This window comes from Staurois parvus, unplaced genomic scaffold, assembly GCF_062004578.1.
Source record: "Staurois parvus isolate SC_StPar_1 unplaced genomic scaffold, SC_StPar_1.0 ptg000170l, whole genome shotgun sequence".
NCBI lineage: Eukaryota > Metazoa > Chordata > Amphibia > Anura > Ranidae > Staurois > Staurois parvus.
Window position 1 is genome coordinate 4,524,181 of NW_028317966.1, and position 14,243 is coordinate 4,538,423.

Consider the following 14,243-nt stretch of genomic DNA (forward strand, 5'->3'; position numbering starts at 1 on the left):
AAATCATATTGGCATATATATTCAGACCTTTTGCAACAACACAAATTTAGTTCAGGTGCCTCCCAATTCTCCTGATCGTTGCTGAGATGTTTCTACAATTTGATTAGAGTCCACCTGTGGTAAATTAAATTGATTGCACATCCATGGCTTCTCCAGACCCTTTCAAGTCTGTCACATGTGCTCAGGGTGAACTTGCTCTCATCTGTGAAAAGAACAGGGCACCGGTGGTGGACTTGCCAATTCAGGTGCACAATGGCAGATGCCAATCAAGCTCTATTGTGCGGGACAGTAAGCACAGGGCCCACTAGAGGATGTCGGGCCCTCAGGCCACCCTCATGAAGACTGATTGTTTGGTCAGACACAGACATTCATGCCAATGGCCTGCTGGAGGTCATTTTGTAGGGCTCTGCCAGTGCTCATCCTGTTCCTCCTTGCACAAGGTAGCAGATACCGGTCCTGCTGATGAGTTAAGGACCTTCTACGACCCTGTCCAGCTCTCCTAGAGTAACTGCCTGTCTCCTGGAATCTCCTCCATACTCTTGAGACTGTGCTGGGAGACACAGCAAACCTTCTGGCAATGGCACATATTGATGTGCCATCCTGGAAGAGTTGGACTGCCTGTGCAATCTCTGTAGGGTCCAGGTATCGCCTCATGCTACCTGTAGTGACACTGACCCTAGCCAAATGCAAAACTAGTGAAAAACAGTCTGAAAAGAGGAGCAGGGATGTCGGTGGCCTCCACCTGTAAAACCATTCCTGTTTTGGGGGTCATCTCATTGTTGCACGTGTTAATTTCATTAACACCAAAAGCAGCTGAAATGGATTAACAACCCCCTCTGCTACTTAACTGACCAGATCAATATCCCAGGAGTTTCATTGACTTGATGCTATACTCTGATTAAAAAGAAAGTGTGTGTGCATGTCTGTGTCTTTTTAATGCAAGCAGTGCAAGTATCTCCACTTGATCTTCTATCAGCCTCTTCTACACTCTGTACAGCAGAGCTGGAGAGTGGGAGAAGTAGCTTAAAGAGCCAACCAGCTCATGTAGTGACAAGAAGCAATCGGATAGGAAACCAAAGCAGAGTGACAGTTGGATAAAGCTCATTACTGCACAGCTCCTCCTTTCACTGTCCATTCACAGGCTAGCCCAAGTCCAGGACAACTTGGCCTTATAGAAATTGGAGATGGTTTAGTCAGACTAAGGACATCTAGCAGCAAAAATAAAAAAAAAGTACTGCCTGAATTCTGCTTTGAAGTTCATATCCTGCCGAAGCTTCCTGTCTGATTAAACTGTTGTCAATGGAACAATTAGTGAGGGAAATCTCTTTAAAATAGCAAACATACAATCCAAGTCCACAAATTAATTTCTCAAGAAGGCAGGCTACTTTCTAAAAAAGCTTTACAGCAGTAGTCAAAGAAAAAAAAAAAAAAAGGGTTCCCTGCTGCAAGGGAATATCATAATGTGCTAGTATAACACTGAGACAGAGTATAAGACTCTGGGGGGGGGGGGGGAAATGACACAGGAGATTCTGTGGGAGGGATGACACAAGAATCTCTGTGGGGGGGGGGAAGACACAGGAGACTCTGTAGGGGGGGGGGAGACACAGGAGACTGTGGGGGGGGGGGGGAGACACAGGAGACTCTGTGGGGGGGAAGAGAGACACATGAGACTCTATGGGGGGGGGGGGGGGGGGGGAAGACACAGGAGACTGTGTGTGTGTGGGGGGGGGGGGGACAGGGACGCAGAGGACACTACACTGTGTGTGTGTTGGGGGAAGGGGGTGATGTGTATGGGGCAGAGGACACTACTGTGGGGGAAGGGGGGCGATTTTTATTTTTTTTCACGAGTGCCGCCTAGAACAACCCAGCCCCCACTCTCAACCACCCCCGGGGATCTTTGCTTTACTGCATGGTGTCCAAGTAGACCTCAACCTCTGAAAAGTTCCTTCCCTAGTTTAGGAGATATTAATTTTACCTACAGCTTTATTGTAAACTTACCTGTAGTTGAAAATAGAAAACGAGAGTTTACTACTACACCACTCCTCAAATCTTCTTAAGAATAAATGGAGGCTATTATAGTGGAACTTAACCCATTACAGCAACCTTTTGCTCACCTCACTATCCAATCCCTCTTACAAAAATGAGAAAAAGTTTTACGATTATCTCTATAGTGTATTACTTTTTTGTGCTGCAAGGTAGCACATCTGCTTTCTGGCTTAGCCTGGGCCCTGCCACTTCCTAGGACTGCCAAGTCATACCTATCCCAGGGGACAGCTTGTTACTAAAAAGGCACATGCATGCTGCAAGGATTCCCCACTTGTGCAGACACATCACTGGTCTACAGTTCCCATATTCCAGGTCCCAAATACTTGCCAGAGACCTACAGAGCATATGCACACGCCTTGGATTTTGAAGATGACGGCACAGAAGGGTAGGGGGGATTGGTGGGGATGTGTAGTTTTACTTTAGGTGGCCATGTCAATAAGTAGTCGTGTCTAAAAAAGACACTTCTGTGTCCTGTAGTGACATACAGGTTCACAACAGAAACCATTAAGCAGAGGAAATTTCTATTTCTATAGACCTCTGTCTTCAATAAAGCGGCATTCAGCAAGAAACCTTTTTGAATAAGTATATGTTACTGACAGGATTACTTTAAAAATGCTACAGACTAGCAGTATGAAAACAGCCTGCAAAGGAATCGATAAGGTAATGGTTCGATATCTGCATCAAATGGATCGGCATGTAATTTATTGCAGGGTGGAACTGATGTTTTAAATAAACACAAAAATCAGAAGACTACTGGCACTACAGCAGTTACATGTAAAACATTACAATACATACACATTAGACTATTGTAAAAATATTTAGGACTGCACACGCAAATTAAAGTAATGAAATTTACCGGGTGGTGCTGACTGTCATCCAGTGTTTTAAAGACCATGGCTACCATTCCATGTGCTCTCAGGTGCATTCGGAAACTTGGCATTGCGCACTTTGTTGCCAAGCTTATTACACTATTGAAAAGAAAAAAAAAATGTTATTTAACATACTGTGACTTCAATAAACTGTGAGTAATACAACTGCGAGAAAAAGGGATAGATACAAAAAGCAGCTGACAGGGATTCAGTCCTTCCCATATGCTAAAAGTTTTTATTATTAGAAGCGTTTAAGAATTATTAAAGTGCAAGTGATGCCAAGTTTTTGGCTAGAGTTGTACTTTAATTTGTGACAGGCTCATTATAACATAAGGGTTCGTGTTATGAGAGAGGAAGGTGTAAAAGATACAAGTTTTCTTTTAAAGCAGGAATAACTCTGTAAAACCAAAATTTGCCAGCAGGTAGTAGGGTCTTTTGATTGAATTTATCAGTTTTTTTTTTTTTTTTTTTTATATATACACAAGAAACACACACACACCTTACCAGCTAGCAAATTTTTAACCACTTCCCATCTGGCCATGTATTTAAAAGTGGCTGGATGGGAGCATTGCAGGAGCGGGTGGCCATTTATAAACGTCCTCCACGCTTCCCTGCCTGTGCGCACTCCCTGGTGCCCGCAGTGTCCAGAGGACACAGCAGAACACCGATCGCTCTGTGTGAGGTCCCAATCATGTGATCACTGATTGGCCAATCAGTGATCAAATGAATAGTAGTAACATCATTGCTTACTACTAGTGAAATCTGTGAATTATCACAGCGGTCACATGGTAAAAGGCTATTCACAACCTTGTACCATATGACAAGCTGTGACCAATCGCAGCTCTCACAGAATTTCTCAATGGTTGCAAGAATGCAGCCAGAGAGAAGGAGAAATAATTGCTTTTACAGCCTTTATGAGTGTAAAAGCAATCAGTGTAAAAATAAAAAAAAAAAACATTAATCACCCCGTACAAGTAGTACAGTGTCACTATGGTGGCAGTACATTAAAGAAAAAAATTAAATAAAATAAAAATGTCAACTTTTTTTAAAAAATGATAATTTTTGATTATAAACTAATTTGGGTTATTTTTTTTTTTTTTTTACTAAAAAGATAGTTGAATACACTTTGGCCAAGATTTATGAAGAAAGATTATTTGCAAACTTTTATAAGAAAAACTTTTTTCAAAATGTTTGGAATTTTCATTTATATAGCAAAAACAATAGAAAACCCAGTGGCGAATAAATACCACCAAAATAAAGTTTTATCTGTCTCAAAAAAAATTCATATGGGTACAGTGTTGCATGACCGTGCAATTGTCATTCAAAGTGTGATAGCGCTGAAAGCTGAAAATTGGTCTGGACAGGAAAGGGGTGAAAGTGTCCGGACTTCAAGCAGTTAATTTTAACACAGACTTTGTAATTTGTAACCCTAATATGCACGTGGGAGAGATACATCAGTGCCTGTCCAATTGGGCAAAGCAAGAAGATCGCCAACCAAGAGAGAAAGTTACATTGGTCTGGCAGGGACGGAGCTCAGACCTCACATCACCGGAGGACAGCACACTCAGAAGTGTTTCATAATCCCAAAGCATGCTGTGCATCCAGAATATGGAAGATATCCTTTTGGTGAACTGAAGCGGACAGGGACAATGTCCTGGTTGAGGTGAAAGGCAGAAACGACCTTAAGCAAGAATAAAGTCCCAGGCCTGAACACCACCTTTTCTCTAGTGCAGGATAAGACCACCAGCTCAGACACTCCACTTGCAGAAATGACTTCAGCTTTCTTGTAACCCCATTCAAAGAACCTTATTTCCATCAACTCAGCTTTGTTATCAAAATCCTGCTGGGTAGAGCAATTCCATCTGGCCCTTAAAAATTGGCCCCTTGTTATCACTCTCAAAAACGGAACTTCACTCTCTCAATCAACTTTGACTATTTTTAAACCTGATGCTACTAGCATTAGTAAATGGATAGGAAAGTAGATTATATTTACTTGTTTTAAACTTTTTTTTTCTTTTTTACACGTTTCAGTTATTTCCTGGTTTCTACACCTAGGAAAAATGATGTCATACATCCCAGGAGTCTTCAGGAGAGGAAGAGGGGTTTTCTCAGCTAAAGCAGATGGATTGCAGATTTCAAGAAGTACATTTATCTGCCCTTACTTAAGATGGCCGTGGCCAGAAATGCTAGGAGTGTTTTTCAAATTGATTTCTCAGGAAAATAAAGCATGGAGACATGGATGTATTGGGGAGTTTGCTTTAAATACTAAAAATAAAAGTAGTGTTTTTGGTTTGTGCTGCTTAGATGCAGTGTAGTTCCTCTTTAAGGCATGGGCGGGATTGCAACTGGCTGCATGTAGGAGAACATTCCCCGAAAAGTGTTTTTGTTAAGATCGTACATTGACTTTACGATGGTTTAACAACCCCATCAAGGTTAGATCAATTTATATGGGAGGGAGAAACAGATCTGTAAAGATCAGTTTCCTTGAACATTGTAATCTATACAGTAGGTAACAGCATATATTATCTCTTGAGAAGTAGGTGTACGGAGTATAACAGCACAGTTTGTAGGAACATGTTTCACTCACTGACAATGTGCGCCAATAACAAAGTGTATTCGTCCCCACAAGTTCAGGGCAACAGATATTGTAGCAAGAGTATAGGGCTAAGATGTCTGAGCAAACCAATAATGGGTGGGTTAGGCCTAGTTCTCTCTCTTTCTGCACATTAGACATGTGAAATGGTTGAAACCCAGTTAATGAACTATATACACTCCTTAGTATGGATCCTCTGTCCTTGCTGTTGGTGCCCTTCATGAAAGCTGGCCACCCCTGCACAGTGTAGTGGTAGTGGGCTATACACTGTAGATCAACGTGCAGGGCAATAGACAGTACAGATGTAAAGTCAGTATGGACAATCCAGACTAGGCAGGCAGAAGGATAACTGCATAAAATATGACTTGTATAGGCAGAGGATTCTAAAATAGGTCAATGACCAATTCACCAGCTCCTTGACTTAAGTTGATGGAACGCAGTGGTGGAAGGGCCCCTCTGAATACTGGAGTGCATTGATCTCCCGGTAGCAGCTTGATGACTGGTGGAACAGGCTGATGCAGTGCAAAGGGTCTCTGATAACTGCTTATTGGGTGGAGAGAGTTGTTCAGCAGTCAAGGTGTGGTGTGCCGGCTCCTCTTCCCTCTGATGTCTGATAGGCAAGAGTGGGCTAAGTTGGGCAGATGGTGCGATCATCAGACCAACCCACGTGACTGGACTGCAGCTAGGAATGCAGCTGGGCATCCCTCTCTTCCTCCCTCTCCTTGCAGACTTAAGCAGTACCCTCACTAACGGACGACTGATAAGTAAGAGTGGATGCAATCAGGCCAGCAGTGTGGTTTACAAGCCGGTTCTGAAGGATGAGTGGCAGCTTGGGATGCAGCTGTGCCTCCCTTTTTCTTCCTGACAGACAGGAGCTATTCTCTACCCCTCAGGCGGCTGACAGACAGGAGCAGGTAGGGTCAAATTGGCTGTACTGTATACGGACTGACCCTGCAGATTAAGCAGCAGTGAAGAATGTGGCTATGCTTCTGACTTGACAGGAGCGATCACTTGTAGCTCCCACTTATGATGTACAATCCACTAAAGTTTTCTAAATTTTGTATAGTATGCTTGGAATTGCATAAATAAGAGGGCAATCTTGTCACAAGTGGTTTAAGAAGGACATCAAGTTCCCCAAACTTTCATCTAAAGATCCATACTGGCCACAATGGGCCTACCTTAGATTTGTGTTGGTTATTTTCTTGTTACGCTTTTCTTTTCCTTCCCCCTTCCCAATGACTGATTCAAAACAACAGCTGTTTTGGTGACATTTGGTTTCTCGCTGATGATCGATGCACCCACAGCCTTGGGGAGGGGGCTGTATGATATTAATCCAGATCACATGAACCTCCAAGTGGATGGTACAGTGTTGTAGAGACAGCAAAATAACCCAAAGTTCCAGATGTTGATCTGGAAACAAGACTCCTATTTCTCAGAACACTTTTTTGCCCCGACAGGCTTGCATCAGTCATGAGGATGGTCCAAAAGACAGGAAGGAAGGACTTGCCCAACTCCATAGCCAGATTTGTAAGCCAGGACAAGACCCAGATACTCAAAGCGATGAGTTGGTTCCCAAATTTTTTTCTGAAGGTTGTGGAATCATCCAAATTGCTGCAACAGCTGGTTGGCCAACTTGTTCCAAAACAGTACCAGGGGCCAGCACAAACCAAACTGTACAGAGGCCCTACAGCAAAGCATAGTAATCACTGATGTGCAGAAAAGATAGGTGAATTAAGTAAACATTTTTGGGGTCTACAAAAGCCAGAGGGTCTCGCTGGTGGCGGAAGATGACAGGTTAGGTAGATTTAAGGCAGAATGGGTCACATATTCCTAAAAGCTGAAGTTCTCAAGTCAGAGTATGACTGAAATGTCATGGAATTTCACCTACCAATTTCTATAATACTATGGCTTGCTTACAGGTTGCCACAGCAATTTCAAATGACCTAAAAAATGTTTTTCAACTAGGAACCAGTAAACAAAAAAAAAAAAAAAAGTCAAGAAAAGCTGACTCCCAGTGATCCTTGAACCATGATGGTAGGGCAGAAGAGAAGCACAGGGGAAACACTGGTTGTATGAAAGACACCACTGAAATCTATAAACAAGTCAGTTTTTTTTTCTTTTTAATATATTTTAAATTATAAAATATTTATTGTACTGGCTTAAATATCTGAAATATAGGTGAAAGATCATCTACATGTCTTTTTACTGAAACAATGAACAGGAAACCAGTTCTTAGCTGGTTATATAATTTTACTTATGTTGTACATGGGGTTTATAGGCAGAGAAAAGGTTCAGAATAGCACTCACAAGCCTACTCGGATTTCAAAAAGCAAAGCATTAAAATTAAAGACAAAGATCATCAGACTAACCAGAATGTTATTTTACAATTAAAAGCTCTTAAAAAATTAAATAAATAAAACCAAACAAACATGCTTAACTTACTTGCAATGAGAGAAACTCAATATTCAGTAAACTATCTGAACACTTTACAAATTTGAAAGCGACTGGGATATTCTCCCTAACCAGTCCCAAATTTGTATATCCTCTGCACAGGGCTTGCTCTTAGAAGCAAAGGCCTGATTACTGTTTAATTTATTATTTAAGAGGATGTCAGTAAACAAAATCAATTTGTTGTAATGTACTGGAGAAAGTGCGGAAAAAAACTGATAAGAGGCGTGGAGGTGCTCAGCTGAACTGAAACTATTGCCTTGAGAAAAGGTGATTGGGGGGGTGGGGGAATATTATCGCCATATATAAATACACAGATTTATCCTCCACATATGGAAAGGCTTTTTCACAGTAAGAGATGTAAAAAATGTGGAATAGACTCCCATAAGGACTAATTCTGGCCAGTTCAGTAGACGGTTTTAAAAAGAGATGGATGCATTTCTAAATGCATAAAATCTAACTGGATATTAATATTAATAGATATTAAGAGAGATTATTATATCCATGGAATATCCAATTGCCTTCAGGGGATCAGAGAGGACTTTTTTCCTGTTGGAGCATATTGGACCATGCTTTATATATATATATATATATATATATATATATATATATATATATATATATATATATATATATATATATATATATATATATATATTTTTTTTTTTTTTTTTTTTTTTTTTTGACTTCCTCTGGATGAATGGAGTATAGGATTGTGTGTATGTAGGTTTTCGATTATTCTATTGGTTAAACAAGATAGACTTGTGTCTTTTTTCTATAATCTATCTGCATGAACAGAAAAATTTAATGTTGACTCACCTAAGGCATCGTGTGTTTATGGGCTGATTACACTTAAGCCCACTCAGCAAGTACTCAATATCATCAGTAAACTCCTGATTCTCTCCAAACTCCACCACATCATTGAAGTGTTTCACATGTTGAACAACAGTGTACAGCTAAGACAAAAAAAAATTATTAATAAGAAAAAAATATATATAATAAACCTATGTATATAAATTGGTTTTGGTGTTCTATCATTAGTAAATGAAGTCAGAGCGCGATAAATCTTATCTGCCAATTAGCAACTAGCTGCTGGAGCCATACTATTATGAAAAGAGTCATGCATTTCCTACTGTCTCTGAAATTCTCAAAACCACGAGGAATCCATGTTTTTGCAACACTCACATCAAACTAAAAGTTGAAAAGCACCAATCTAAGTGCCCCTACAAATCAATTACTATGGGAGTGTAAAAAAAAAAAAAAGTTAAAATCACTAAATCCACAGAACACAGTGACAAATATTCAGCTATTTTTGGCAACAGTAATTTTAAAAGAGAAGTTAAAGTGAACAATTGAATTCCCCAAGTCTGTAAACATAGTGGTGCCTTCAGTATCGGCTCGATATCGGTTTTAGGCATCTCCTTTCACCAAAACGTGCATTCTAATGCAGGCCATAGATGGGTCGAAAATCGGCCGATTTGTCGGCCGAAAATAAAATCGGCCGATTTTCGGATCGTTAGTGGGCGATTTGGTCGGCCGTTTTTCGGGATTTTGGCCGTTTTTTTTTTTTTGGTAAAGTTGGAAAAAAAATCGGCCGATCTTCGCGGCATTAATGGGCCATTCGGCCGATTTTTTACCGATAAAAAATCTGCGCATGAGCAGTGACCTGCAAGAGGAATACAAAAAGAAGAAAAAGAAGAAGAGGAAGAGGATGAAGAAGAGGATGAAAAAGAGGAAGAAGAAGATGAGGATGAAGAAGATGAGGATGAAGAAGAGGATGAGGATGAAGAAGAAGAGGATGATGAGGAAGAAGAAGAAGAGGATGATGAGGAAGAAGAAGAAGAGGATGAAAAAGAAGAAGAAGAGGATGAAAAAGAAGAAGAAGAGGATGAAGAAGAAGAAGAAGAGGATGAAGAAGAAGAAGAAGAGGATGAAGAAGAAGAAGAAGAAGAAGAAGAGGAAGAAGAGGATGAGGATGAAGAAGAAGAAGAGGATGAGGATGAGGATGAAGAAGAAGAGGATGAGGATGAGGATGAGGATGAAGAAGAAGAAGAAGAAGAAGTAGGATGAAAATAAGAAGAATTCCAGTCCAGCAAAAAGTATCTCTGCAGAGAGCTCCGCTATTTCTGACAGTTCTCTGACAGTTCTTTGACATTTACAGCGGTTGAAACATTGTATCTATTTGTTTCCGAATAAAAACATCTGTATCCTAAATGGAAACAAATAGATACAATGTTTCAACCGCTGTAAATGTGAAGGAACTGTCAGAGAACTGTCAGAAATAGCGGAGCTCTCTGCAGGGACACTTTTTGCCAGCTGTAGAAGGGATGAAAATCGGCCGATTTTTTTTACCATTGATGGTAACGTCGGCCGCTTGAACGACCGAATTTTTGTTTTTTAAAAGAAAAATCTGCCGTTTTTTCTCCCCATCTATGGCCTGCATAAGAGCCCATTCACATTTGTTGGAATTATGTGACTTTGGGGTGCAAAAATCGCATGACAAGTCGCACCCTGTGTATCCCAATAACTACATGCATATCTGTCAACTTCAAGTCGCAGAGACTAGAAAAGTAGTTTCTGCACTACTTTGGTCTGACTTTCATGAGACTTGAGGGCCACAGACTTCAATGTAAACCTTACAAAGTCGCATGAAAGTTGCTCCTGAATGATATACACACACGACTTGTGTGCAACTTTGTACAGCACAATCATGCTTGGTCAAAGTCATAATCATCCTAAGTCGTGTGAAAGTCGCATCAAGTTGCATTGCAAAGTCACAATGAAAATCTCAGTTGTGAAGTTGCACAAGTGTGAATGGAGCCTATAGAGCACTTTAACAGCTATAAATATTTTGAGCTTTTGTCGAAAGTCAAAGTTAAAGCTCATGCAAAAACTCTTAGACATGTTTTTCAACCAACAAATGATAAAAGTGAATTTCACCATTTCAAACCTATGTAAATACCTTGTAAACGCAGTGGTAAGACTATCACTGTGCTGCACATAAAGAGTGCAGATAGAGCTGTGGGTGGGACCCAGTAGGTGCACCCAGTACAGGAAGGGGGCAGATACTAGGGATGCACCGAAATGTCAGCCACCGAAACATATCGGCCGAAAATAGCCCTATCAGCATTTTGCAGATAGGAAAAGTTTAGCCGATACAGGAGACTGTGTGTACTGCAGATGTGAGGGGGGCGGCGGAGAAAGGCAGGAGAGGAGCAGTGTACACAGTGACTGGCTGTCACTATATATCAGTGCCGGTTTTTAAATGTAATTACCGGCTTTTTTTTTTTTTTTTCTTCACTATAGCTCACAGAATTAGCTGTCACTTTCCCCCCAGGTAAAAGAAACAATGTTTCCTTTTAGTTTCTTTCTGGAGATAAAAAAACAAAAAGTTTCCTTTAGCTCCAGGGAAAGTGACAGCTAATTCTGTGAGCTATAGCGAAGAAAAAAATTGCATTTAAAAATCGGCACCAACATAGTGAGAGCCAGTGAGGGAGCCTCTCTGTATACACTGCTCCCTCCCTGTATACACTGCTCCTCTCCTGCCCCCTCCTTGCACACACTGCCCCCCACTCCCTACCCCCCTTACAAAGAGGACCTGTCACTAATATGCTATCACATAGGGGACTATTTGTCCCCTAAGTGACAGCAATAAAATCATAAGTTAAAAAAAAAAAAAAAATATACATGAAATTAGAAAAAAAGAATAAAAAAAAAAAATTTGGAGTCTCCCCACATACGCAGACATTTCGGTTCGGTTTTCGGCCACATGCATTCTGAATTTTCGATATCGGTTTCAGCACCATAATTTTCATTTCGGTGTATCACTAGCAGATACAAAACCAGTCACCAGGCACAAGAAGACAGCAGCAGTAACTGGTCTTTATTGTAGGAAGTACCCGCACAAAAAGGAGAGAACGACACAAAATTACTGAACAGATAAAAAAAAAAAAAAAACACACCGCCACCATACAAGGCATGCCAACATCCAAGAAAGCATGCATATGTTTTGTATTTAGGTAAGATTTTCACGTCCTGGAGTTTAGCTTTAAGCTCTCATCCCCATCTCTAACCATCTCGTTGAAGACATATGCAGAGAGCAAGGATGTATTATCATCACATGAAGGACTGAGAAATCTAGATGTGCAGGCTTTAGTGAACAACCTGGTTTCACCTTCTCTATGCCATGTAATGCCGAGGTCTTGGGGGACACATTTGGACAGAGCTTTTGTTTACAGTTTATGTATAAATGAGTGGTTTATAAACTGAATAGTTGCTATTTGGCAGTGGTTTCTGAAAGCATTGGCAAGGAACTTCAAATACAAAGTCTCAGTTACCTCTACCATAAACTGTACTTTTTAGGAGTTAGAGATCCTACAGCATGTAAAGCAGGTGTTATTTCGGGTCCCTAAACGGTTTGTAAGATTTAGCAATATGAAAAAACAAATTTAAACTAGGCCCATACAGATATTTAAAGGATAAACATTCTTTCTTGTATTTTCAACAGGTCAAACAAGTTTAAAATTTGCAGCAATTAAAAGGCATACACATACATTCTAAAAAGCCTTTCATCACTAGATTTGATCATACCAAACATGACAACGCATGTACAGTCCTGCAGGGGTTTACATGGATGGCCAGGGTAAGTGAGAAAATAAATAAATATTAGGTGCTTGAGTCTGCTTTGTCACCCACCCATACTGTGCAATGGTAGCTGAAGGGGGTAGTACATACTGGCGAGGCTGCAGCATGCTCATACAGATGTACTTCTAATGACCCACTATGAAAACTCCCAAAATGTAAACGCATCAAAGCTACTGGCTTCTTCATTTTACCAATGTCTTGTGTAATTCAAAACAGAACAAAAAAACAGCACCCAAAAAAGACATAGCATTACAGATTCATAACATTTCTCAGGGTTCTGAATAAAACTAAGAAGTGGACAAACAAATTAAACCGGGTCTATCTGTAAAGTAACTATAGTCCACTAAGCAAGTAATGTCAAATCTCCTTAGATCCACAATGCAAAGTACTCACTTCCTTGTGCTCCTTTCTGCATTTCAGTGCAGTCACTATGTCCTGATAGGGCTGGGTGGGAACAGTCACAGTTTTAATCACTTTAGGAGGTGGAGCAGGTGCCTTAAAAACACCATCATCCTTTGGGCATGGAGCCTCCAATGGCTTTGCCTACAAAAAGTAAAGGTTAAAGTATAGGAACATTTATTATGTAATAAAATATTTTATAAAATTTAAGAATAATCAAAAACAACATTTTCAAAATCAGTAGAAATCTGTCCAAAAAAAACAAAAATGTAACTAGGTCACCAAGTACAACATATTATTAAGAGCAAACAATTTTGCTACTATGTTTAAATAATTATTCAACACAACCATTCTTTTAAATCTCTATCACCCTGTACAGCTGCATGTTAAATTTACAGATTCTTGAAATGGCACCCAAACTAAAAACGGTTGACCAAAACCACAAGTGCTTCTGTTTATGTGTGTCTGTATTAGGCTACGTTCACACTAGCCTTGTGTGCAGGCGGCAGAGAGGCGTTTGGTAAGCGGTTTTACCGCTTCCCAAACGCCTCTGCCAATTCTGCACATGGTGCTGTTCTAACGGGAGCGTTTGCGTCGCGGCAAAACGGACGCCTCTGGACGAGTCAGGAGGCTTTGAAGCCTCCTATTCTCGTCTATGGTGCCGCTCCGCAAACGCCCGGCCGGCGTTTGCGGTGCGGTTGCGACGCGGTTGCGGGGCATTTGCGGAGCGGTAACACCACTCAAACTGCATTATAGGCGTTTGTGAGGCATTATTAACGCTCGGCAAACGCCTAGCAACCTCCGCTAAACCGCGCATGCGGCGTTTGCGGAGCGTTTGCCGAGCGTTAATAACGCTCCGCAAACGCCGGACCAACGCTTGCCAAACGCTATAGGGGCGTTTGGCAAGCGTTGGCAAAACAGCCTAGTGTGAACGAGCCCTTAGAGTAACGGTGTGATCTAGGAACCCCATTATGAGTCTGAGTGTGTGTGTCAGCAGCCCTTGTGTGCCTGCCAGAAGTCTAGGGTCTTGTTTGTGAACATGGATCAGTGAGAACTAGAGCTATAGGTGTGCAACTGAGGTCTTGGTATGGGTGAATGTCAGAATAAAGGACAACTGCTACTGTTCATTACATGTGTGCGTACAGGGCACACTATGCAACAGTTACATGTGAATGCAAAGAGGAGATATATGCATCAGTTACAGACTGGAGAACCTGCATTAATTACCTGTGTGCACACCGGAG

At 40.9% G+C, this 14,243-nt stretch overlaps 1 protein-coding gene across 2 annotated transcripts in view; it reads right to left on the reverse strand.

The window, feature by feature from the left end:
* WAPL (WAPL cohesin release factor) overlaps nt 1-14,243 on the reverse strand; it is a 140,768-nt gene that overhangs the window by 63,523 nt on the left and 63,002 nt on the right. For both annotated transcript variants that reach the window (XM_089676484.1, XM_089676483.1), the window contains 3 exons: nt 12,994-13,143; nt 8,776-8,912; nt 2,903-3,014 (listed from right to left, as the gene is read on the reverse strand). In XM_089676484.1, coding sequence (XP_089532610.1) covers nt 2,903-3,014; nt 8,776-8,912; nt 12,994-13,143 — 399 coding nt within the window. The remainder of the gene's footprint in view (nt 1-2,902; nt 3,015-8,775; nt 8,913-12,993; nt 13,144-14,243) is intronic.